The 27593-nt window shown below is 44.9% G+C and overlaps 1 protein-coding gene across 1 annotated transcript in view; it reads right to left on the bottom strand.

Annotated features, from left to right (window-relative positions):
* Positions 1 to 6: 6 nt before the first annotated feature.
* The window catches only part of LOC129694557 (NACHT, LRR and PYD domains-containing protein 3-like), a gene marked incomplete at its 5' end in the record, with an annotated part of 28649 nt that continues 1062 nt past the window's right edge, over positions 7 to 27593 (bottom strand). The window contains 2 exons of the mRNA XM_055631284.1: positions 7 to 694; positions 3123 to 3290. Of these exons, the coding sequence (XP_055487259.1) occupies positions 616 to 694; positions 3123 to 3290 (247 nt within the window). The remainder of the gene's footprint in view (positions 695 to 3122; positions 3291 to 27593) is intronic.

The raw sequence follows: 27593 nt of genomic DNA on the forward strand, positions 1-27593 counted from the left end.
CTTATTTGTTGAGGTGTTTAACAGCCTGATGGCTGCAGGGAAGAAGCTGTTCAAGAATCTGGACGTTAGTTTTCAGGCTCCTGTAAATTCTTCCTGATGGCCATGCTGAAACGAGTGTGTGGCAAGGATGGTGTGGGTCTGATGATTTTGGCTGCCGTTTTGAGGCAGGGACTATGATAGATTCCTTTGACGGTAGATGGAGCAAAGCCGGTGATGGACTGAGCAGTGGTAACAACTTTTTGTAGACCTTTTCGCTCCTGGACGTTCAAGTTGCCGAACCAGGCCACGATGCAACCTGTCAGAATGCTCTCTGCCGTGCACCTGTAGAAGTTTAGGAGAAACCTCTTCCGACACCTTTGTAATCTTCTCATGAAGCAGTCGCTAATGTGCCTTCTTTATAATAGCACAAGTGTGCTAGGTCCAGGAAGGTTCTTCGGGAATATGCACACCTAGCAGTTTTTGCCCCTCTCCACCATCTCCATTGATGTGAACAGGATTGTGGGTCCTCATCCTTCCCCACCCAAAGTCCACAATTAGTTCCTTGGTCTTACTGATGTTGAGAGCCAGGTTGTTGTGCTGGCACCATTTGGACTGTCGGTCAATTCATTCTGATGTTCAGATCGCCACGGTCAGCTTCGGCCTGCATCCTTGCAGCTGCTTTGCTCCATTTGAACTGAACTGATTCCCCCAGAACCTGAAGCAGAATGAGGAATAAAGGGGAAATTAACAAATTGCGCAACAGGGCCAATAAAACTAGGATAGCCAATAGACAATAGGTGCAGGAGTAGGTCATTCGGCCCTTCCAGCCAGCACCACCATTAAATATAACCATATAACCATATAACAATTACAGCACGGAAACAGGCCATCTCGAACCTTCTAGTCCGTGCCGATCACATAATCTCCCCTAGTCCCATATACCTGCGCTCAGACCATAACCCTCCATTCCCTTCCCATCCATATAACTATCCAATTTATTTTTAAATGATAAAAACAAACCTGCCTCCACCACCTTCACTGGAAGCTCATTCCACACAGCTACCACTCTCTGAGTAAAGAAGTTCCCCCTCATGTTACCCCTAAACTTCAGTCCCTTAATTCTCATGTCATGTCCCCTTGTTTGAATCTTCCCTACTCTCAGTGGGAAAAGCTTTTCCACGTCAACTCTGTCTATCCCTCTCATCATTTTAAAAACCTCTATCAAGTCCCCCCTTAACCTTCTGCGCTCCAAAGAATAAAGCCCTAACTTGTTCAACCTTTCTCTGTAACTTAGTTGCTGAAACCCAGGCAACATTCTAGTAAATCTCCTCTGTACTCTCTCTATTTTGTTGACATCCCTCCTATAATTAGGCGACCAAAATTGTACACCATACTCCAGAATTGGCCTCACCAATGCCTTGTACAATTTTAACATTACATCCCAAATATGATCATGGCTGATCATCCCCAATCAGTACCCCGTTCCTGCCTTCTCCCCTTATCCCCTGACTCCGCTATCTTTAAGAGCACTATCTAGCTCTCTTGAATGTATCGAGGGAACCAGCCTACACTACCCTCTGAGGCAGAGAATTCCACAGACAATTCCACAGGTTGGGATGTCAACACAGATAAATGATCAACAAGGCCCTGGCTCCACTGTAATTTTCTTGAACATTAACATTTTCTTGAACCTATGATAAGGTCCCGCACGGGAGACTGGTGACTAAATTTAGAGCACATGGGTATAAGCTGATGTTTAGTTTTATGTGTCGCCTGGACAAGTCAGAGAACCACATAATTGAAGCCTTAGTCAGCCCTCTGAAAAGCTGCTATAGATTCACTTCTAGGCTAAGACGGCATTGGTGCAATAGCTTATATATATTTTAGGCTAATATGCAATTTCTTAATGTATCTTTGTATTTCTTTGTACTGTTTGATGTGTATATGCACCTGTGTCTGAAACAAAGCTTTAATAATTCGGGGTAGGGTGTTGACATAGATAGAAAATTGGTTGGCAGACCGGAAGCAAAGAGGTTAGGAGTGAACTGGTCCTTTTCAGAATGGCAGGCAGTGGCGAGTGGAGTGCCACAAGGCTCGATGTTGGGGCTGCAACTGTTTACCAAATATATTAATGATTTGGTAGAGGGAATTAGGAGCAACACTAGCAAGTTTTCGGATGACACAATGCTGGGTGGCAGTGTGAACTGTGAAGAGGATGTTAGGAGGTTGCAGGGTGACCTGGACAAGTTGAGTGAGTGGGCAAATGCGTGGCAAGGGGTAGAGTTGCCGGGGTCGGAGCTACAACCGGCGCCGCCCGCAGCCCCACCGGCCACAGCGCTGCGGAGCTTACTGCACGGCGACCCGGTAAGGCATTGACCGCTCCACGCCTCTCCGACCAGGTAGGGGACTAAGAATTAAAGTTTACCCCTTCACCCCCCCCCCCCCCCCATCACATAAAAGCCCTCCAAACTAACTGACTAACATTTAAGCAATGATTTACAGATGTTTAAGTGTCTCCCCGGTCTCCGGGGAGGAGGCAGCCGCTACAGTAGTACAGACCTGGGTTGACCGTGGGTCGTTTCGGGTCAAGTTTGGCGCCAAACGCGAGCTTTGGTGCCCAGACGACATCTGGAAAAAATTGCCGGTTTTCGGAGTTTTTCGGTTTTCGGAACACCGGATGAAAGGTTGTGCACCTGTACAAGGCTTGTATTCACAGGAGTTTAGAAGGATCAGGGGTGTTTCTTATAGAAACATATAAAATTATAAAAGGACTGGACAAGCTAGATGCAGGAAAATGTTCCCAATGTTGGTCGAGTCCAGAACCAGGGGCCACACACAGTCTTAGAATAAAGGGGAGGTCATTTAAGACTGAGGTGAGAAAAAACTTTTTCACCCAGAGAGTTGTGAATTTATGTAATTCCCTGCCACAGAGGACAATGGAGGCCAAGTCACTGGTTAGATTTAAGAGAGTTAGATAGAGCTCTAGGGGCGAGTGGAGTCAAGGGATATGGGGAGAAGGCAGGCACGGGTTATTGATAGGGGACGATCAGCCATGATCACAATGAATGGCGGTGCTGGCTAGAAGGGCTGAATGGCCTCCTCCTGCACCTATTTTCTATGTTTCTATTAAGGCAAACACTCACCCGATCCACTGCAGACTCGGGAGAGCCAGTGTGAGGCGGCAGAGAGCGGGGACCGATCGCTCCGAGAACGAGTTTGATCCCAGTTCCACGTCAGTCACTGAGCACTTTGCGCTGAGAGCAGCGACGAGATCCTCCGTGCAAGAATCTGGGAGACCATTCCCCCACAGCCTGGAAATGAGAGAATGTTCAGTTAGCAGACGGAGAGACAGGAGATGGAGCTAATCCCCAGTGTTTATCTATAACACATCCCATTACTGACATACAACCTGGAACAGTGAGGCACGTTTCCCTTTTACCACACATCTGTGTCATACATGATTGCTAGTTAATCTCCTGTGACTGCACACGATCGATTTAGCTGCAATCTCTTCAATCATGCGTCTCCTAAATGCCTCTTCACCGTCGCTACCTATTTGATAACACCATTCCCCCCCCTCCCCACCGCTTGTACCCTTGGAGTAGCGCATTGTCCTGCACCTCCAACCTTTCTTTGTCTGATCATAAAGCTATGCTCTCTCATATCCCACTATCTTTGCACAAATCATTGCGGAACACCATCGGACCTCCAGCTGCTCTCCCCGTGACCTGCGTGGGTTTTCTCCGAGATGTTCGGTTTCTTCGCACAATCCAAAGGGGTTTAGGTTTGTAGGTTAATTGGCTGGGTATAAATGTATAAATTGTCCCTCATGTTTGTAGGATAGTGTTAATGTGTGTGGCTCACTGGTCGGCCTCGACCCAATGGGCCGAAGCGCCTGTTTCCGCGCTGTATTGCAAAACTAGAACTAAACTGATAACGCCCTTCTGATTTTTTGTGGGTAAGCCTGATCAGAATCCAAGCTACCAAATCACCATGGATCCCATACACCTCAATCTAAAGGATCAGTTTACCCGGCAACACGTGCCTTGCCAGACTACATCCACGGCCCGTACGTCAACAATCACCAGCATTCCTCAAAAAAGACAAGCAAGTTGGATTCGGTTGGAAAGAATGCCGAGAAGATTTACAAGAATACTGCAAAGGATTGAGGGGCCGCAGCTATAGAGTATTGGCAGGATTGGATTTTATTCCTGGAGCGCAAGAGCATGAGGGAGTTATTTTAGAGGAGATTAAAATAACGAGGAGGCATTTAATGCACAGATTAGAAACATAGAAACATAGAAATTAGGTGCAGGAGTAGGCCATTCGGCCCTTCGAGCCTGCACCGCCATTCAATATGATCATGGCTGATCATCCAACTCAGTATCCTGTACCTGCCTTCTCTCCATACCCCCTGATCCCCTTAGCCACAAGGGCCACATCTAACTCCTTCTTAAATATAGCCAATGAACTGGCCTCAACTACCCTCTGTGGCAGAGAGTTCCAGAGATTCACCACTCTCTGTGTGAAAAAAGTTCTTCTCATCTCGGTTTTAAAGGATTTCCCCCTTATCCTTAAGCTGTGACCACTTGTCCTGGACTTCCCTAACATCGGGAACAATCTTCCTGCATCTAGCCTGTCCAACCCCTTAAGAATTTTGTAAGTTTCTATAAGATCCCCTCTCAATCTCCTAAATTCTAGAGAGTATAAACCAAGTCTATCCAGTCTTTCTTCATAAGACAGACCTGATATCCCAGGAATCAGTCTGGTGAACTGTCTCTGCACCCTCTCTATGGCAATAATGTCCTTCCTCAGATTTGGAGACCAAAACTGTACGCAATACTCCAGATGTGGTCTCACCAAGACCCTGTACAACTGCAGTAGAACCTCCCTGCTCCTATACTCAAATCCTTTTGCAATGAAAGCTAACATACCATTCGCTTTCTTTACTGCCTGCTGCACCTGCATGCCTACGTTCAATGACTGGTGTACCATGACACCCAGGTCTCGCTGCATCTCCCCCTTTCCCAATCGGCCACCATTTAGATAATAGTCTGCTTTCCCGTTTTTGCCACCAAAATGGATAACCTCACATTTATCCACATTATACTTCATCTGCCAAACATTTGCCCACTCACCCAACCTATCCAAGTCACCTTGCAGTCTCCTAGCATCCTCCTCACAGCTAACACTGCCCCCCAGCTTAGTGTCATACGCAAACTTGGAGATATTGCCTTCAATTCTCTCATCCAGATCATTAATATATATTGTAAATAGCTGGGGTCCCAGCACTGAGCCTTGCGGTACCCCACTAGTCACTGCCCGCCATTGTGAAAAGGACACGTTTACTCCTACTATTTGCTTCCTGTTTGCCAGCCAGTTCTCTATCCACATCAATACTGAACCCCCAATGCCTTGTGCTTTAAGTTTGTATACTAATCTCGTATGTGGGACCTTGTCGAAAGCCTTCTGGAAGTCGAGATACACCACATCCACTGTGTCTCCCCTATCCACGCTACTAGTTACATCCTCGAAACATTCTATAAGATTCTTCAGACATGATTTACATGATTCGTAAATCCATGCTGACTTTGTCCAATGATTTCACCACTTTCCAAATGTGCTGCTATCCCATCTTTAATAACTGACTACAGCAGTTTCCCCACTACCGATGTTAGACTAACTGGTCTGTAATTCCCCATTTTCTCTCTCCCTCCCTTCTTAAAAAGTGGGGTTACGTTTGCTACCCGCCAATCTTCAGGAACTACTCCAGAATCTAAAGAGTTTTGAAAGATTATTACTAATGCATCCACTATTTCTGGAGCTACTTCCTTAAGTACTCTGGGATGCAGCCTGTCTGGCCCTGGGGATTTATCGGCCTTTAATTCATGCAATTTACCCAACACCACTTCCCGGCTAACCTGGATTTCACTCAATTCCTCCAACTCCTTTGACCAGCAGTCCCCTGCTATTTCCGGCAAATTATTTATGTCTTCCTTAGTGAAGACGGAACCAAAGTAGTTATTCAATTGTTCCGCCATATCCTTGTTCCCCATGATCAACTCACCTGTTTCTGACTGCAAGGGACCTACATTTGTTTTAACTAATCTCTTTCTTTTCACATATCTATAAAAACATTTGCAGTCAGTTTTTATGTTCCCTGCCAGTTTTCTTTCATAATCTATTTTCCCTTTCCTAATTAAGCCCTTTGTCCTCCTCTGCTGGTCTTTGAATTTCTCCCAGTCCTCCAGTATGCTGCTTTTTCTGGCTAATTTGTACGCATCATCCTTCGCTTTGATACTATCCCTGATTTCCCTTGTTATCCATGGATGTACTACCTTCCCTGATTTATTCTTTTGCCAAACTGGTATGAACAATTTTTGTAGTTCATCCATGCAGTCTTTAAATGTCTTCCATTGCATATCCACCGTCAACCCTTTTAGAATTAATTGCCAGTCAATCTTGGCCAATTCACGTCTCATACCCTCAAAGTTACCTTTCTTTAAGTTCAGAACCATTGTTTCTGAATTAACAATGTCACTCTCCATCCTAATGAAGAACTCAACCATATTATGGTCACTCTTGCCCAAGGGGGCACGTACAACAAGATTGCTAACTAACCCTTCCTCATTACTCAATACCCAGTCTAAAATAGCCTGCTCTTTCGTTGGTTCCTCTACATGTTTGATTTAGATAACTATCCCGCATACATTCCAAGAAATCCTCTTCATCAGCACCCCTGCCAATTTGATTCAGCCAATCTATATATAGATTGAAGTCACCCATTATAACTGTTTTGCCTTTGTCGCACGCATTTCGAATTTCCTGTTTGATACCATCTCCAACTTCACTACTACTGTTAGGTGGCCTGTACACAACACCCACCAGCGTTTTCTGCCCCTTAGTGTTTCGCAGCTCTACCCATACCGATTTCACATCCTCCAAACTAATGTCCTTCCTTTCCATTGCATTAATCCCCTCTCTAATCAGTAACGCTGCCCCACCTCCTTTTCCTTTCTGTCTATCCCTCCTGAATATTGAATATCCCTGTATGTTCAGCTCCCTTGGTCACCCTGGAGGCATGTCTCCGTGATCCCAACTATATCATAGTCATTAATAGCTATCTGCACATTCAACTAATCCACCTTATTACGAAACTTCTTCTACCAAAGAAGGCGATTCCAGAACCAGAGAGCATAAGTTTGTTAAGAAGGGGAAGATTTAATCAAAATCCGACGGGCAACTTTTTTGTGCAGGGTGGTGGGTGAATGGAACGAGTCACAAGAGAAAGTAGATGAAATGTTAACTATCCATCAGAAATGTAACCGGTCCATGAACTCCAGGGATGCTGCCTGACTGGCTGAGTTACTCCTGCACTTTGTGCCTGTTTTGTACAGTACCATTTGCAATTCATTATTTTATCTCCTAATATTGTGAAACCTGCATCAACTCTGCTCCTGTCACCTCAAAGCTATGTTTCTGGAATTTGATATTTGCATTCCTGGAAAAAAAAAAAAAAAATCACAACTATGTTGTATAATTCTCTTTCATCACACTGCCTTTTGTAAAGTAAACTATCTAAGATTATCCAAGCTCACCTCCTGGATAAGCCATGGATTATCCTTGGAAAAAGACTCTGCACCATTTCCAAAGCACCCACATTCTTCCTGTACTGGAGCAATCAGAAAAGCACCCCGTACTCCAGATTCAGCCTCAACAAAGTCCTGTAACGTTGCACTATGACCTTCGGACGCTTATACTCAGTGCCCCCAACAGTGAAGGCAAGCATACCATTCCTTTCTTTACCACTCTATCTACTTGCGTTGCTGCTTTCAATGAGATATGGACCCCAAAATCGCTGTGCATCGGTGCAGTGCAGGATCTTGCCATTATATATTTACCCTCTGAATTCTAATCGGCAAATTACAACTCCTCTGAGCCCTTGCTCAGCTTTTAACTCGAATATTCCCCCCATTTTTGTAGCTGATCCATGTCCCGCTGTATACAGTGACAGTCTTTCCATCATCAGGTCATAAGTGATAGCATGTAAGTAAGTAAGTTTATTGGCCAAGTATTCACATACAAGGAATTTGCCTTGGTGTTCCACCCACAAGTAACAACATGACATACAGTGACAGTTACGAATGACTCAGAAAACACTAAACATTAATAATAATAAAACATTAATAATAAAACACCATTAATCAAGCATGTGAACCAGCAAAATACCAGATCAAAGGGAGGCTACAGATTTTTGGCTGTTGAGTAGAGCAACTACTCGTGGAAAAAAACTGTTTTCATGTCTGGCTGTGGCAGCTTTGACAAACCGGAGTCACCTTCCAGAGGGAAGTGATTCAAAGCGTTTGTGGCCAGGGTGAGAGGGGTCACAGATGATCTTGCCCGCTCGCTTCCTGGCCCTTGCAGTCGAGTAGAATTTGGCCATTCAATCATGGCTGATCTATCTCTTCCTCTGAACCCCATTCTGTTGCCTTCTCGCCATAACGTCTGACACCTGAACTAATCAATAATCTATTACCTCGGCCTTAAAAAATAACTTAAATAAATACCATTCATGTAAACCTCCTCTGGACCATCCCCAGAGCCAGCACATCCTTCCTCAGATATGGTGCCTCAGATATGGTGCCCACAATTACAATATTCCAAATGCGGCATTATCAGCTCCTTATAGAGCCTCAACATTACATCCCTGTTTTTGTATACAAGCCCTCTTGAAATAAATGCTAGCATTCAGTTTGCTTTCTTTACTACTGATTCGACCTGCAGATTAACCTTTTGGAAATTCTGCACGTGCACTCCCAAGTCCCTTTGCAGCTCCTATTTCTGGATTCTTTCCAGTTAGAAAATAGTCCACGCCTTTATTCCTACCACTAACATGCATCACTCCACACTTTGCTGCACTATATTCCATCTGCCACTTTTCTGCCCATTCTCCCAACCTGTACAGAGTCCTTGCTTTCTCTACACTATCTGCCCCTCTACCTATTTTCGTATCATCCCCAAAAACGACCACAAAGCCTTCAATCCCCTCATCCATATCAATAACATCAGACTGATACCCCACCAGTCCTGTTGTCATCTGCAAACTTACTAACCAATCCATCTTCGTTTGCGTCCAAGACATTTATCGGGCAGGTTTGCTAATGCTACACGTGTGGAGTTTAAACTAGATTGGCAGGAGGGTGGGATCTCATGCAGGACAGCGGCAGGTGAGAGGTTAGAAGTTGGTATGGAGGGTAGGGACGGAAAGGTTAGTGGACAGAATAGGCAGATGAAAGGTGGAGAGCGAGCGTAGGTTTAAACTGCACGTATTTTAATGCCAGGGGCCTGACGGGCAAGGTAGATGAGCTTTGGGCATGGATAGGTATGAGTCACTGGGATGTTGCAGCCATTACAGAAACCTGGTTAAGAGAGGGGCAGGACTGAAAGCTCAATGTTCCCGGGGTACAGGAGCTTCAGGAGAGACAGGGGTGAGGGAAAAGAAGAGGGGGTTGCATTGTTGGTTAAGGAGGATGTCATGGCAGTGTTCAGAGGTGACATTACAGACGGTTCGTCTAGTGAGGCTATATGGGTGGAGCTGAGGAACAAGAAAGGGATGATCACCTTGTTGGGGGTGTACTACAGACCCCCGAATAGTCAACGGGAATTAGAAGAACAAATGTGCCAGGAGATTGCAGACAGCTGCAGGTCAAATAAGATTGTTGTAGTAGGGGATTTTAACTTTCCCAATGTAGACTGGGGAAATCATAGTGTGGGGGATTTAAATGGGGTCCTCAAAAGTGCTCAGGAGAATTTTCTTAAGAAGTATGTAGAGGCCTCCACACGTGAGAGGTCAACACTGGATCGAGCATTAGGAAATTGGGAAGGGCAAGTTAATGAAGTGTTTGTGGAGGAGCCTTTTGGGACCAGTTCGATTAGGCTTAAGATATTTATGGATAGGGACAGAAGGATGTACGAAAATGCTCAACTGGGGAAAGGCCAATTCTGAGGGTATGAGAGAAGGTCTCGATCAAGTTGACTGGAGCAGGTTTTTTTAGGGAAAAGGAACATCAGCCAAGTGGGATCTTTTTAAAAGTGTGCTGACAAAAGCTCAGGATATGTACATCCCTGTTAGAGTGAAGGGCAAAGCAGGCAAATGAAAGGAAGCTTAGCTGACGAGGGGAATTAATGCATTGGTCATAAACAAGGATGTACGGGACAGTGTATCTCTGGAGGAGTTTCAGGAACTAAGGAGTAAACCGTTAAAGGAAATCAGAAGGGCAAAAAAAGGGGTAGGAGATAGCTCCAAGTAGCATTAAGGCCAATCACAAAAGATTTTATTAATACATAAGGGGAAAAAAGGGTAACTAGAGAGAGAATGGGACCTTTCAGGAAACAAAGCGGTCATCTCTGTGTGGACCACAGGAGATGGGCAAGGTCCTCAGTGAGTATTTCTCCTCTGTATTTACCGAAGAGAAAGACAGTAGGACGGAGGAACTTGGGGCAGTCAATGGAAGTGGCTTGAGAGCAGTCAGTGTTACCATCGAAGAAGTACTGAAGGTATCATCATGTTTGAAGTTAGACAAATATCTCCAGGGCCTCATCATATATATCCGAGGATGTTGTGGGAAACTAGAGAGGAAATTGCGGGAGCCCTGGTTGAAATTTACCAGTCGTCCTTAATTACAGGGAAGGAGCCGGAAGACTGCAGGGTGGCAAATATTGTGCCTCTATTCAAGAAGGGCTGTAGGGAAAATGCTGGGAATTGTAGGCCGGTGGGCTTAACATCTGTGCTTGGAAAGTTACCAGAGTATTCTGAGGGATAGGTTATATAGGCATTTGGGTGGGCAAGGGCTGAATAGGAATACTCAGCATGGATTGTACGTGGGAGGTCGTGTCTCACAAATCTGATTGTATTTTTGAAGACGTGACCAAAAAGGTCGATGAGAGCAGAGCTGTAGATTTTATTAAGGCATTCGACAAGGTTCCGCATGGTAGGCTGCTATGAAAGGTTAGATCGCATGGGATCCAAGGAGAGATAGGTGAATGGATCGAAGCAGAGTGTGATGATGGAAGGTTGATTCTTGGACTGGAGGCCTGTGACTAGTGGTGTGTCTCAGGGTTCGTGGCTGGGCCCGTTATAGTTTGTCATCGACATCAATAACCATATAACCATATAACAATTACAGCACGGAAACAGGCCATCTCGGCCCTACAAGTCCGTGCTGAACAAATTTTTTCCCCTTAGTCCCACCTGCCTGCACTCGTACCATAACCCTCCATTCCCTTCTCATCCATATGCCTATCCAATTTATTTTTAAATGATACCAATGAACCTGCCTCCACCACTTCCACTGGAAGCTCATTCCACACCGATACCACTCTCTGAGTAAAGAAATTCCCCCTCATATTACCCCTAAACTTCTGTCCCTTAATTCTGAAGTCATGTCCTCTTGTTTGAATCTTCCCTATTCTAAAAGGGAAAAGATTGTCCACATCAACTCTGTCCAACCCTCTCATCATTTTAAAGACCTATCAAGTCCCCCCTTAACCTTCTGCGCTCCAGAGAATAAAGACCTAACTTATTCAACCTATCTCTGTAACTTAGTTGTTGAAACCCAGGCAACATTCTAGTAAATCTCCTCTGCACTCTCTCTATTTTGTTGACGTCAATGATTTGGATGAGAACATATAGGGCAAGATTAGTAAATTTGCCGATGATACAAAAGTGGGTGATTTTTAAGATAGTGAAGATAGTTATGAAAGATTGCAGCAGGATATTGATTGATTGGTCAGGTGGGCTGAGGAATGGTTGATGGTATTTAATCCAGAGAAATGTGACGTGTTGCATTTTGGGACGTCTAACAAAGGCAGGACCTACACAGTAAATGGTAGGTTTCTGGGGAGTGTTGTGGAGGAGAGGCCTGGTGCATGGTTCCTTGACTGTCTAGACACAGGTAGATAAGGTGGTCAAAAAATATTTTGGTACATTGGCCTTCATCAGTCAGAATTTTGAGTATAGAAGTTGGGAGGTCATATTGGAGTTGTAAGGGCCTGTCTCACTTGGGCGTCATTTGTGTGTCACACTAGTGTTGCGCGAGGATTTTGAGAATCCCAAAATCGTGCGTCATGGCGCGTAAATGATGTCGCGTAAATGACGCGCAAATAACGCCCAAGTAGGACAGGCCCTGTACAAGACGTTGGTGAGACTACAGAGTGTCATGTTCAGTTCTGGGCACCATGTTATAGATACGTTTTTGTCAAGCTTGAAAGGTCAGAGATGATTTACGAGGACGGTGCCAGGATGAGCTATAGGGGGAGCTTGAGTAGGTTGGGTCTCTATTCCGTGGAGCTCAAGGTGATCTTATAGAGGGGTATAAAATCATGAGGAATAAATTGGGTAGATGCACAGAATCTCTTGCCCAGAGTAGGGGAGTCGAGGACCAGAGGTCATAGGTTCAAGGTGAAGGGAAAAGATTTAATAGGAATCCGGGGGGTAACTTTTTCACTCAAAGGGTGGTGAGTGTATGAAACAAGCTGCCAGGGGAGGTAGTTGAGGCTGATACTCTCCCAATGTTTAAGAAACTGTTAGACAGGTACATGGATGGGACAGGTTTGGAAGGATATGGACCAAACGCAGGCAGGTGGTGCTAGGACATGTTGGCCAGTGTGGGGAAGTTGGGCTCAAGGCCCTGTTTCCACACTGTTTCACTCTGTCTGTCTCTTGAGCAACAGAGGTTCCAACAAAGATCCCAGCGGAATTCCACTGGGCATTGGCCTGCATTTTGAATGATGTCCTTCCAACATAATCCACTGTGATCCATTTGGGAATCCATACAACCAAGTCACTGTCATTCCCATGCATCTTATTCTTCTGAATCGGGCTACCAGAGTATCTATCAAACACCTTCCAAAAATCCACGTAGAATAACAACCACCACCGATCATCGTAATCTCCTCAAAAAGCCCGATCACATAAGTAGGATGCCATCTGCCACGTATGAAGCCATGTCCCCAATAAAGAGACTCTTTTCCAAAATGGGAATCAATCCTTTCCCGAAGAATTATCTTAAATAGCTTTCCTACCACTGAAGTATTGCTAACCGCCCTATAAGTGCCTGAATTTTCTCTACTTGCATCTTAAACTAATGAACATTAGATACTCTCCCGTTCTCCAACAGTTTGCTCACTGCTCACATTTGCAATGTCCACAGTTTATTGAGTCACCTGGCTCAGCTCGTTTTCCAACAGAGGTATGGAATTCGACCATCCGCATACTAGACTGTTGAACTATTCTAGCCGACTCGAATTGGACTATTCACATACTGTTTGTGAATGTTCTTGGATACACATAATAATTTATGATCCACCTAAGTATTTTGCACTGAATACCATACAGCAGGAAGTTAAAGTCACGCACAAAAAGGCAATGCTGCCTCTTTGTCATCATTCAGTAATCTCTCTACGTATCTGTACCTCCGTCTCATGCAGAGCTTCTTTAGATATGTTAAGGGAAAAAGAGTAGTAAAGCCAATTGTGGGTCCCTTGAATGCAGACACGGGTGAAATTATTATGGGCAACAAGGAAATGGCAGAAGAGTTGAATAGGTACTTCGGATCTGTCTAAGGAAGACACAAACAATCTCCTAGATGTACTGGAGGACAGAGGATCTAAGGGGGTAGAGGAACTGAAATAAATGTTCATTAGGCGAGAAATAGTATTGGGTAGGCTAATGGGACTGAAGGATGATAAATCCCCTGGGCCTGATGGTCTGCATCCAAGGGTCATCAGGGAGGTGGCTCTAGAAATAGTGGACGCATTGGCGATCATTTTCCAATGTTCAATAGATTCAGGATCAGTTCCTGTGGATTGGAGGGTAGCTAATGTTATCCCACTTTTCAAGAAAGGAGCGAGAGAGGAACGGGAATTACAGACCAGTTAGCCTGACTTCGGTGGTGGGAAAGATGCTGGAATCAATTATTAAAGAGGTAATAATGGGGCACTTGGATAGCAGGAGGCATGTAGTGCAGGAGTCCCCTGCGGTTATATCCCTCCTAAACAGGTATACCATTTTGGATACTGTTGGGGAGATGTCTCATCAGGGGAAGACAGCAGCAGCCAAGTTCATGGCACCATGGGTGGCACTGTGGCACAGGAGGGGAGGATAAAGAGTGGAAGGGCAATAGTAATACGGGATTCAATTGTAAGGGGAATAGATAGGCGTCTCTGCGGGCGCAAACGAGACTCCAGGATGGTATGTTGCCTCCCTTGTGCAAGGGTCAGGGATGTCACTGAACGGCTGCAGAACATTCTGAGGGGGAAGGTGAACAGCCAGTTGTTGTGGTGCACATTGGCACAAACAATGTAGGTAAAAAAAGGGATGAGGTCCTACAAGGTGAATTTAGGGAACAAGGAGATATGCCATGATCATATTGAATGGCGGTGCAGGCTCGAAGGGCCGAATGGCCTACTCCTGCACCTACTTTCTATGTTTCTATAAACTTAAAAGTAGGACCTCAAAGGTAATAATCTCTGGATTACTACCAGTGCCACGGGCTAGTCAGAGTAGAAATAGGAGGATATTGCAGATATTGGAGATTAAACCAATAGAAAGGAAGGACATTAGCTTGGAGGATGTGGAATCGATATGGGTAGAGCTGCGAAACACTAAGGGGCAGAAAACGCTAGGAGTTGTGTACATGCCACCTAACAGTAGTAGTTGAGTTGGGGATGGCATCAAACAGGAAATTAGAAATGTGTGCAACAAAGGTAAAACAGTTATAATGGGTGACCTCAATCTACATATAGATTGGGTGAATCAAATTGGCAGGGGTGCTGAGGAAGAGGATTTCTTGGAATGTATGCGGGATAGTTTTCTAAACCAACATGTAGATGGAACCAACGAGAGAGCAGGTTATTCTAGACTGGGTATTGAGTAATGAGGAAGGAAGTCTTGTAGTGCGTGGCCCCTTGGGCAAGAGTGACCGTAATATGGTTGAGTTCCTCATTAGGATGGAGAGTGACATTGTTAATTCAGAAAAAAGGACAAGACGACAAAAGGCTTAATTAGGAAAGGGGAAATAGATTTTGAAAGAAAACTGGCAGGGAACATAAAAACTGACTGCAAATGTTTTTATAGATATATGAAGAGGAAAAGATTAGTTAAAACAAATGCAGGACCCTTGCAGTCAGAAACAGGCAAATTGAATATGGGGAACATGACATGGCAGACCAATTGAATAACTACTTTGGTTCTGTCTTCACTAATGAAGACATAAATAATCTACTGGAAATAGCAAGGGACCAGGGGTTAAATGAGATGGAGGAACTGAGTGAAATCCAGGTTAGCCGGGAAGTGTTGTGAGGTAAATTGAATGGATTAAAGGCCGATAAATCCCCAGGGCCAGATAAGTTGCATCCCAGAGTAAATAAGGAAATAGCCGCAGAAATAGTGGATGCATTAATGATAATTTTTCAAAATTCTTTAGATTCCGGAGTAGTTCCAGAGGACTGGAGGGTAGCTAATGTAACCCCACTTTTTAAAAAGGGATGGAGAGAGAAAATGGGGAATTACAGGCCAGTTAGTCTAACATCGGTGGTGGGGAAAATTCTGGAGTCAGTTATTAAAGATGGGATAGCAGCACATTTGGAAAGTGGTGAATTAATTGGACAAAGTCAGCATGGTTTATGAAAGGTAAATCATGTCTGACGAATATTATAGAATTTTTTGAGGATGTAACTAGTGGAGTGGATAAGGGAGAACCAGTGGATGTGTTATATCTGTACTTTCAGAAGGCTTTCGACAAGGTCCCACTTAAGAGATTAGTATGCAAACTTAAAGCACACGATATTGGGGGTTCAGTATTGATGTGGATAGAGAACTGGCTGGCAGACAGGAAGCAAAGAGGAGGAGTAAACGGGTCCTTTTCAGAATTGCAGGCAGTTACTAGTGGAGTACGGCAAGGCTCAGTGCTGGGACCCCAGCTATTTACAATATATATTAATGATCTGGATGAGGGAATTGAATGCAACATCTCCAAGTTTACGGATGACACGAAGCTGGGGGGCAGTGTTAGCTGTGAGGAGGATGCTAGGAGGCTGCAAGGTGACTTGGATAGGTTGGGTGAGTGGGCAAATGCATGGCAGATGCAGTATAATGTGGACAAATGTGTGGTTATCCACTTTGTTGGCAAAAACAGGAAAGTAGACCATTATCTGAATGGTGGCTGATTAGGAAAAGGGGAGATGCAGCGAGACCTGGGTGTCGTGGTACACCAGTCATTGAAGGTAGGCATGCAGGTGCAGCATGCTGTGAAGAAAGCGAATGGTATGTTAGCATTCATAGCAAAAGGATTTGAGTATAGGTGCAGGGAGGTTCTACTGCAGTTGTAGAGGGTCTTGGTGAGACCACACCTGGAGTATTGTGTACAGTTTTGGCCTCCTAATCTGAGGAAAGACATTCTTGCCATAGAGGGAGTACAGAGGAGGTTCACCAGACTGATTCCAGGGATGTCAGGACTTTCATATGAAGAAAGACTGGAGAGACTCGGCTTGTACTCGCTAGAATTTAGAAGCTTACAAAATTCTTAAGGGGTTGGACAGGCTAGATGCAGGAAGACTGTTCCCGATGTTGGGGAAGTCCAGAACAAGGGGCCACAGTTTAAGGATAAGGGGGAAATCTTTTAGGACCGAGATGAGAAAAACATTTTTCATACAGAGAGCGATGAATCTCTGGAATTCTCTGCCACAGAAGTTAGTTGAGGCCAGGTTCATTGGCTATATTTAAGAGAGTTAGATGTGGCCCTTGTGGCCAAAGGGAGTATGGAGAGAAGGCAGGGATGGGATACTGAGTTGGATGATCAGCCATGATCATATTGAACGGCGGTGCAGGCTTGAAGGGCCGAATGGCCTCCTCCTACACCTATTTTCTATGTTTCTATTAGTCCAAGTCAACAAGGATTTTTGAAAGTGAAATCATGCTTGACTAATCTTCTGGAATTATTTGAGGATGTGACAAGTAAAATGGATGAAGGGGTGCCAGTGGATGTAGTGTATCTAGACTTTCAGAAAGCCTTTGATAAGGTCCCGCACAGGAGACCGGTTACTAAACTTAGAGCACCTGGTATTGGGGGTAAGGGTTTGACATGGATAGAAAATTGGTTCGCAGACCGGAAGCAAAGAAAAGGAGTGAACGGGTCCTTTTCAGAATGGCAGGCAGTGGCGACTGGAGTGCCGCAAGGCTCGATGTTGGAGCCGCATCTGTTTACCATATATATCAATGAAGAGGATGTTTGGAGGTTTCAGGGTGAACTGTTCAGGTTGAGTTAGTGGGCAGATGCGTGGCAGATGCAGTATAATATAGATAAATGTGAGGTTATCCACTTTGGTGGCAAAAACAAGGGGGCAGATAATTATCTTTTGGGGTTACGTTAGGTAAGGGGGAGGTGCAGCGAAACCTGAGTGTCCTTGTACACCGGTCACTGAAAGTTGGCCTATAGGTACAGCAGGCAGTGAAGAAAGCAAATGGAATGTTGGCCTTTATAACGAGGATTTCAGTATAGAGCTCTGGTGAGACCACATCTAGAGTATTGTGTACAGTTTTGGTCATCTAATTTGAGGAAGGACATCTTTGTGATTGAGGCAGTGCAGCGTAGGTTCACGAGATTGACCCCTGGGATGGCGGGACTGTCATATGAGGAAAGATTGAAAAGACTAGGCTTGTAGAAACATATAAAATTATAAAAGGACTGGACAAGCTAGATGCAGGAAAATGTTCCCAATGTTGGGCGAGTCCAGAACCAGGGACCACAGTCTTAGAATAAAGGGGAGGTCATTTAAGACTGAGATTAGAAAAACTTTTAATGGAATTCCCTGGCACAGAGGGCAGTGGAGGCCAAGTCACTTTATGGATTTAAGAGAGAGTTCGATAGAGCTCTAGGGGCTAGTGGTGTCAAGGGATATGGGGAGAAGGCAGGCACGGGTTATTGATGGGGGACGATCAGCCATGATCACAATGAATGGCGGTGCTGGCTCGAAGGACCAATTGGCCTCCTCCTGCACCTATGTTCTATGTTTCTACAACATTGGCGGGTTACAGTATAATCCAGTGGGAATGATTGCACCTTTCTGAATTTCGAGCATCGCCCATTTAACGAGTAACTCGGCAGGTCACATAGCACCTCTGGATGGCATTGACTGGCGACGTTTTAAGCACAGGATACCGATTGTAGTGGGGTATAGAAAGTTGAAAAAGTGGTAGGTGGCGGGACAAAGACTGCCAAATGACAGGTGAATTCAAGCGAGAGTTTTTCTGATTGGATAGGCGGTGAAAGACGAGATGAAATGGAGACAAAATGGTGAAAAAAGGTGACTGTACCTACCAACAAGGAGCCGAGTGAGGGAAATAGGTGTGCAGAGGGATAAGGGTGGCCACAAAAAAGAGGAGAAAAATAATTGAAATACAGTGAAATGTTTCCTAATGCGTCCTGTTAAGTCGTAAGCCAACCAAACGTAATATGGGACACTATTACTCCAGTTAGCCCTCGGCGTTACTCTGGAAACGGAGGAAAGCTGGGACAGGAATTTCGATATGCGTTGAAATAGATAAAAACCAAAATATCCAGCAGTACGAGCCTTCAGAGCGCAAACGTCTCGTCTCCACTTGGTCTCCCAATGTAGAGGCGCCAAACGCAGTCAACGAGGTTAGAAGAGGTGCGTGTAAACTTCTGCCTGACCTGGAATGGTTGCTGGGGTCCTTGGATGGAGCCGCGGGAGGTGGTGTAAATTTAGGTGTTACATTTATCGCGGTGGCACGGCAAGATATTCGAAGACGGGGCGGTATATTCGGAAAGGAAGAAAACCAAGGAGTTGCGGAAGGAGTACTTTCTACAGAAAGCAGAAAGAGATGGGAGAAGAAGATATGACCAGTGGATGGGTCATGTTATGGGTGATGGGAATGTTGGACGATGGTTTGGATGCGGAGGCTGATGGTGTGAAAAGAAGCACCAAGGAAACTATAGGGCCTGTCCCACTTGATGTCATTTGTACGTCACGCAGGTGGTGCGCAAAGATTTTGTGAATCCCAAAGTCCTGGGGCACCATGCACCACCGCGCGTCACTGACTACGCCACCACGCCTCACCACGCGCCATGCATGCGAGCGTCGTGACGCGTAAATGATGTCGCTTACATGAAGATCAAATGTCGCCCAAGTGGGACAGGCCCTTTAATCCTTGTTCCGTCTGATGGATGGTATGGGATGGGATGGGGGAGGGTGGAAAAATGAGAACTACAGGACACAGGGGTGAGGGAATCAATCCCAATCGCGGGGTTAAACAATGTTTCATAAATAACGCGACAGTGAGAGTAGGAATGGAGTGAGGAGGAGGATAAATGCGTGGATGAGGGACGGGTATGGATTCAAGTTTCTGGATCATTGGGACCTCTTTTGGGGAAGGTGTGACCTGTACAGAAAAGACGGGTTGCACTTGAACTCAAGGGGGACCAATATCCTGGCGGGGAGATTTGCAAAGGCTACTGGGGAGACTTTAAACTAGTATGGTTGGGGGGAGGGACTCAAATGGGGAAAGCTAGCAGTCAGTGTGTGAAGCAGGGGGCAGAGAATGGTAGCACTCTGACCCAAAATGTAGGGGAGAGAGAAGAAAAAGAAAATAATCAGAGAATAAGAGAGGGTGGGTTTCTTAAATGTGTATATTTTAATGCTAGGAGCATTGTAAGAAAAGTGGATGAACTTAGAGCCTGGATTGACACCTGGAAGTATGATGTTGTGGCGATCAGTGAAACATGGTTGCAGGAGGGCTGTGATTGGAAACTAAATATTCCAGGATTTCGTTGCTTCAGGTGTAATAGAATTGGAGGGGCAAGAGGTGGAGGTGTTGCATTGCTTATCAGGGAAGATATTACAGCAGTGCTTTGGCAGGATAGATTAGAGGGCTCGTCTAGGGAGGCTATTTGGGTGGAACTGAGAAATGGGAAAGGGGTAGCAACACTTATAGGGGTGTATTATAGACCGCCAAATGGGGAGCGAGAATTGGAAGAGCAAATATGTAAGGAGATTGCAGATATTAGTAGTAAGCACAAGGTAGTGATTGTGGGAGATTTCAATTTTCCACACATAGACTGGGAAACACATTCTGTAAATGGGCTGGATGGGTTGGAGTTTGTAAAATGTGTGCAGGATAGTTTTTTGCAACAATACATAGAAGTACCTACTAGAGAAGGGGCGGTACTGGACCTCCTGTTAGGAAATGAGATGGGTCAGGTGGCAGAGGTATGCGTTGGGGAACAGTTCGGGTCCAGTGATCACAATACCATTAGTTTCAATATAATTATGGAGAGGGACAAAACTGGACCTAGGGTTGAGATTTTTGATTGGAGAAAGGCTAACTTTGAGGAGATGCGAAAGGATTTAAAAGGAGTAAAACGGGACAGTTTGTTTTATGGGAAAGATGTGGAACAGAAATGGAGTACATTTAAAGGTGAAATTTTAAGAGTCCAGAATCTTTATGTCCCTGTTCGGTTGAAAGGAAATCGTAAAAATTATAAAGAGCCATGGTTTTCAAGGGAAATTGGACACTTGGTTCGGAAAAAGAGGGAGATCTACAATAATTATAGGCAGCATGGAGTAAATGAGGTGCTTGAGGATTATAAAAAATGTAAAAGAATCTTAAGAAAGAAATTAGAAAAGCTAAAAGATATGAGGTTGCTTTGGCAAGTAAGGTAAAAGTAAATCCGAAGGGTTTCTACCGCTATATTAATAGCAAAAGGATAACGAGGGATAAAATTGGTCCATTAGAGAGTCAGAGTGTACAATTATCTGCAGAGCCAAAAGAGATGGGGGAGATATTGAACAATTTATTTTCTTCGGTATTCACCAAGGAGAAGGATATTGAATTATGTGAGGTAAGGGAAACAAGTAGAGTAGGTATGGGAACTATGAGGATCAACGAAGAGGAAGCACTGACACTTTTGAGAAATATAAAAGTGGATAAGTCTCCAGGTCCGGACAGGATATTCCCTAGGACATTGAGGGAAGTTAGTGTAGAAATAGCAGGGGCTATGGCAGAAATATTTCAAATGTCATTAGAAACGGGAATAGTGCCGGAGGATTGGCGTACTGCGCATGTTGTTCCATTGTTTAAAAAGGGGTCTAAGAGTAAACCTAGCAATTATAGACCTGTTAGTTTGACGTCAGTGGTGGGCAAATTAATGGAAAGAATACTTAGAGATAATATAAATAAGCATCTGGATAAACAGGGTCTGATTAGGAACAGTCAGCATGGATTTGTGCCTGGAAGGTCATGTTTAACTAATCTTCTTGAATTTTTTGAAGATGTTACTCGGGAAATTGATGAGGGTAAAGCAGTGGATGTTGTGTATATGGACTTCAGTAAGGCCTTTGACAAGGTTCCTCATGGAAGGTAGGTTAAGAAGGTGCAATGGTTGGGTATTAATGGTGGAGTAGCAAGATGGATTAAACAGTGGCTGAATGGGAGATGCCAGAGAGTAATGGTGGATGGTTGTTTGTCAGGTTGGAGGCCAGTGACGAGTGGGGTGCCACAGGGGTCTGTGTTGGGTCCACTGTTGTTTGTCATGTACATCAATGATCTGGATGATGGTGTGGTAAATTGGATTAGTAAGTATGCAGATGATACTAAGATAGGTGGGGTTGCGGGTAATGAAGTAGAGTTTCAAAGTCTACAGAGAGGTTTATGCCAGTTGGAAGAGTGGGCTGAAAGATGGCAGATGGAGTTTAATGCTGATAAGTGTGAGGTGCTACATCTTGGCAGGACATATCAAAATAGGACGTACATGGTAAATGGTAGGGAATTGAAGAATGTAGGTGAACAGAGAGATCTGGGAATAACTGTACACAGTTCCCTGAAAGTGGAATCTCATGTAGATAGGGTGGTAAAGAAAGCTTTTGGTGTGCTGGCCTTTATAAATCAGAGCATTGAGTATAGAAGTTGGGATGTCATGTTAAAATTGTACAAGGCATTGGTGAGGCCAATTCTGGAGTATGGTGTACAATTTTGGTCGCCTAATTATAGGAAGGATGTCAACAAAATAGAGAGAGTACAGAGGAGATTTACTAGAATGTTGCCTGGGTTTCAACAACTAAGTTACAGAGAAAGGTTGAACAAGTTAGGGCTTTATTCTTTGGAGCGCAGAAGGTTAAGGGGGGACTTGATAGAGGTTTTTTAAAATGATGAGAGGGATAGACAGAGTTGACGTGGAAAAGCTTTTCCCACTGAGAGTAGGGAAGATTCAAACAGGGGGACATGACATGAGAATTAAGGGACTGAAGTTTAGGGGTAACATGAGGGGGAACTTCTTTACTCAGTTAGTGGTAGCTGTGTGGAATGAGCTTCCAGTGAAGGTGGTGGAGGCAGGTTCGTTTTTATCATTTAAAAATAAATTAGATAGTTATATGGATGGGAATGGAATGGAGGGTTATGGTCTGAGCGCAGGTATATGGGACTAGGGGAGATTATGTGGTCGGCACGGACTAGAAGGGTCGAGATGGCCTGTTTCCGTGCTGTAATTGTTATATGGTTATTATATGGTTATAATAATGAGGACAGATGTTCCAGAGTGACGGATTCTCCTCATCGTAAGAGAATGTGCGGCGGAGACGGAAAAAATGGAAGGATAGTGACCTTGCAAGAGGGAGGTTGGGAGGATGTTTAGTCAAAATACATTTGGGTGTCAATGGGTTTGTCGTAGACGTCAGTCGAAAGTCTGGCCCCTGTGATAGAGACAGGGAGATTGGAAAAGGGGAGAGATGGCAGATAGTCCAAGTGCATTAAACGTCAGGATGGATGTGAGTGGTAAAGCTGAAGAGATCAGTGAGTTCTGTACGGGTGCAGAAAGCGGGCTCCAATGTAGTCGACGATTTCGGGGAGGAGGAGTTGAGGTGTTCAAAGCAGGGAATAGCTGGGCCCTGAGAAAGTGTCTCTGGCTAAATCCTCCACTTGAAGAAGTGAGATGAGACAAGAAAGAAATTGTTGAGGGTGAGGGGCGGATAAGTGCTGACATAAAATGCCAAGAAACTTAACGGGGCAGACAGCATCACTGGAGAAAATGGATGGGAGACATTTCGGGTCGGGATCTTTCTTCAGGCAAGTTCAGCCAGGCCGATCATAATTTTAGACAAGGGCAACTGATTGGTTCCAGGAAGAAAAGGAGGGCCCCAAGACTTTCCTGATGGTGTGAATGGAGGTGGAAAGGGCATGGACGTCCATGATAAAGATGAGGCGATGGGGGCATTGGAATTCAAAATTATTGATATTTTGAGAAGTAGGCAAGGTGTCTCGAATATAGGTGGGAAGGGACCGCACAAAGGTGCACGAGATAGAATCTAAATATGGACTTCGGGAGCATGGTCTCCGGGGAGGAAGCGGCTACTCCAGACACTCCGAGCCGCTGAGAGTGTTCACCCGACGTCAGAACTCCATCATCCGGCAGAGGGCCTGAAGCACCAGGCTGCCGTATTGGCGAATGCGGAGGCCTCAATAGGCCCGAGTATGAGTGAACAGGGGTCGGGACTGGACTTTTGCTGCCTTTCCCCACAGTGGCAACCATTATATGGTTATGTTTGGTGGTTATGGTGGTTATGTTTACTGTTAAATTATTTGATGTTGTGTCTTATCTTTATTTGTGTGCTGCAATGGTAAGTCAAATTTCACTACATCAATAGGTGTATGTGATAATAAATGTCCTTTGCTGCTCCACCCCCGAATGAACAACCCCTCAGTCTCTCCACCTCTGCTGTACAAGATGCACTGAGCAAGGTGAACGAGCACAAAGCTGCCGGCCCCGATGGCATCCCCGGGCGGGTGCTCAGGGCATGTGCTGGACAACTATCCCTGGTCTTCACTGACATTTTCAATCTGTCACAGGCCCAGGGTGTTGTCCCCACTTGCCTCAAGACATCAACCATTGTGCCAGTGCCCAAACAATCAGCTACAGGGAGTCTCAACGACTTCCGCCCAGTGGCACTCACCCCTGTCATTGCAAAGTGCTTTGAGCGGCTGATCTTGGCTCACCTCAATGCCAGCCCCCCCCCCCCACACTGGACCCCCATCAGTCTGCGTACCGGTCCAACAGGTCTACAGAGGACGCCATATCGGCGGCCCTACACTCTGCCCTGACCCACCTGGACAGCAATAACACCTACATCAGGTTGCTGTTCATTGATTTCAGCTCTGCCTTTAACACCGTCATCCCCGCTAGCTTGATCACCAAACTCAGCGGACTTGGCATCTCCACCTCCTTCTGCAATTGAACACTGGATTTCCTCACCGACAGACCACAGTCTGTTAGGGTCAACAACCTCGCCTCCTCCACTATAACACTGAACACCGGAGTGCCACAGGGCTGTGTGCTCAGCCCTCTCCTCTACTCCCTCTTCACCCATGACTACATCCCTAAGAATGGCTCCAACGCCATCATTAAGTTTGCCGACGACACCACGGTGATAGGGCTGATCAGTGACAACGATGAGTCAGCCTACAGGGAGGAGGTCCAGCACCTGACCATCTGGTGTGCCAACAATAACCTCGTCCTCAACTCCAAGAAGACGAAGGAAATTATTGTTGATTTCAGGAAGAGCAGAGGGGGCAGACATATCCCCATCCATATAAACGGGACTGAGGTGGAGCGCGTCTCCAACTACAAATTCCTCGGGGTACACATCTCGGAGGATCTGTCCTGGTCCCTCAACACCTCCAAGCTGATCTAAAAGGCACAGCAGCGCCTTTACTTCCTGAGGAGGCTCAAGAAAGCTCACCTGTCCCCCCAGATCCTGACCAACTTTTACCGCTGTACCATCGAAAGCATCCTGACCACCTGCTTCACGGTATGGTACAGCAGTTGCACCGTAGCGGACAGGAAGACACTACAACCTGGTGGTGAAAACCGCACAGTACATCATCGGTGCCCTGCTCCCTGCCATGGATGCCCTCCACCGAAAATGGTGTCTGAGACGGGCCGGGGAGATCATCAAAGACCCCTCCCACCCTAACCATGGACTGTTTGCCCTCCTCCCATCAGGGAGGCGGTACAGGAGCCTCAGGTCTCGTACTAGTAGGATGAGGAACAGCTTCTACAACAACACTATCACATTGCTGAACTCGGAGTCCCGCCAATAGATTTGTCCAGTCTCTCCGTCCACATTGTTTGCTTATTCTGTATTTTTTTTTCTATATTGCACTATTACTACGGACTGACGCTAAACTGCATTTTGTTGTACCCATACTTGTATCTGTGCAATGACAATAAAGTTGAATTGAATTGAATTGTATCCTTTGCAGATATTGTAATGCGCGTTCGGTCGGGAAGGAAAAGAGTGAAATAATGAGTCTGCCAGGCAGTCGTGCTTGTGGATTTGGAGAAGGAAATAGAATGGACTTTGCAGACTGAGAGGTTGGAAGATGTACCGGGCTGGCTGGTGGTGGTCGGGGAGATGGTGGGCTGGTATTCATCCCACTGGTCAATTGGTTCGTTTGCGATGATATTCAAGAGCTGGCGCCTGGCCTTAGCAGTGTATGTGGAAATGATGTTTCCATGAATGGAAGTCTAGGACTAGAGATGATAGCCTCAGAATTCAAGGACGTTCTTTTGGGAAGGAAATGGGGAGCACTTTCTTTAGTCAGCAAGTGATGAATCTGTGGAATTCTTTGCCATAGAAGGCTGTGGAGGCCACGTCAGTGGATATTTCTAAGGCAGAGGTAGATAGATTCTTGATTAGTACAGGTGTCAGAGGTTATGGTGAGAAGGCAGGAGTATGAGGTTTGTCGGGAGAGATAGATCAGCCATGATTAAATGGCAAAGTAGACTTGATGAACCGAATGTAGGTATGTTGCAAAACCTACCTTCAGCGGCGCTGCAGATCTGTCGCTGCCCGTGTGCGCAATTTTGGCGCCTTTGAGAGGGGGACGGTTTAAAAACGCGATCAAATCGAGGTTGTTCAGCCTGCCTAGTTGCTGACGAAAAATTGCTGCGACATTAGTTCGCTGCAGCTATTTTTAAACTAAATTGGTTTATTTAATTGTTATAGTAAGTTAAAAATCATTCTCTAAACCCGTGACCGCCGGCAACGGGACGGATCTCATGTAGGGGACAACGCAAGGTAGGCTGTTTATTTTTACATTAAAAAGCACTTCTTAAGATCCCTTTATACAAAATGTTATGTTGCGAGTAGCTAATTTGGGGGCCCATTCAATCCTGCAGTATTTTTCTGGGCATATGGGGTACAAATTCACTGCAATGGTTCTACACCAGCGCATTCCACAAAATCCCACTTGCAAGCTGATTTTAATGGCCATTAATTTATAGCAATTGAACACTAAATCCCTTCCATTTGGCCTATAAATTAATGAAAATGAGATTTAAAAATCATGTTTTATTGTGAATTCTTGTGTGAATGTTATTTGGACACTTAGGCTATTTAAAAATGTTCATATTTTCTTAAGAAATGGATAGATGTTTAGATCTAGTAATTGAAGTTTGGAATTAGCTACATTTGGGTAACTAACTAATTATATATTTTAATTTCAGGTCATCCAAGTAAGATTGTTTAATATTTGTTTCAGAATGCTTCAATCTATAATAACTGAAAATTTATTTCAGTTCTCTTAATTTTTAATAAAGTTATGGCCATTTCACTGTCCTCGATCACAGCTTTTGCGTTAAGTCAATGGAAAATCAATAGGGAACAAGATGCTAATTTCCGAGTATGAAAATGGCCATAACTTTTTTAATAATGAAGATATGAAGTGAATTAGGTGTCAAATTAAACTTATTTCTGTGCTTTATCTGATGGGATAAATTGCAGACTTGATATTTTAAATCTCAAAATTTTGTAACATTGCTACCAAATGGCCCATTTCTACTACTATTCCTTATCTTATGATAAGAATCTGCTTGCATTGTGTCCACATATGGCATTTTCTCTGATTAGTTGTTCAGTGTTAGACAATAGAGGCAGGGGTAGGCCATTCGACCCTTTGAGCCAGCACTGCCATTCAATGTGATCATGGTTGATCATCCACAATCAGTACCTCCCCGTTCCTGCCTTCTCCCCATATCCCCTGACTACGCTATCTTTAAGAGCCCTATCTAGCTCTCTCATGAAAGTATCCAGGAACCGGCCTCCACCGCCCTCTGAGGCACATCATTCCACACTCACAACACTGTGCGTGAAATAATGCTTCCTCATCTCCGTTCTAAATGGTTTACCCCTTATTCTTGAAAACTGGCTCCTGGTTCTGGACTCTCCCAACATCTGGGACATGTTTCCTGCCTCTAGCATGTCCAAACCCTTAATAATCTTAGGTTTCAATAAGATGCCCTCTCATCCTTCTCAATTCCAGAGTATACAAGCCCAGCCACTCCATTCTCTCAGCATATAACAGTCCCGCCATCCCAGGAATTAACCTTGAGAACCTACGCTGCACTCCCTCAATAGCAAGAATGTCCTTCCTCAAATTTGGAGATCAAAACTGCACACAATACTCCAGATGTGGTCTCACTAGGGCACTGTACAACTGCAGAAGGACTTCTTTGCTCCTATACTCAACTCCTCTTGTTATGAAG

Source organism: Leucoraja erinacea, unplaced genomic scaffold (genome assembly GCF_028641065.1).
Source record: "Leucoraja erinacea ecotype New England unplaced genomic scaffold, Leri_hhj_1 Leri_708S, whole genome shotgun sequence".
Lineage (NCBI taxonomy): Eukaryota > Metazoa > Chordata > Chondrichthyes > Rajiformes > Rajidae > Leucoraja > Leucoraja erinaceus.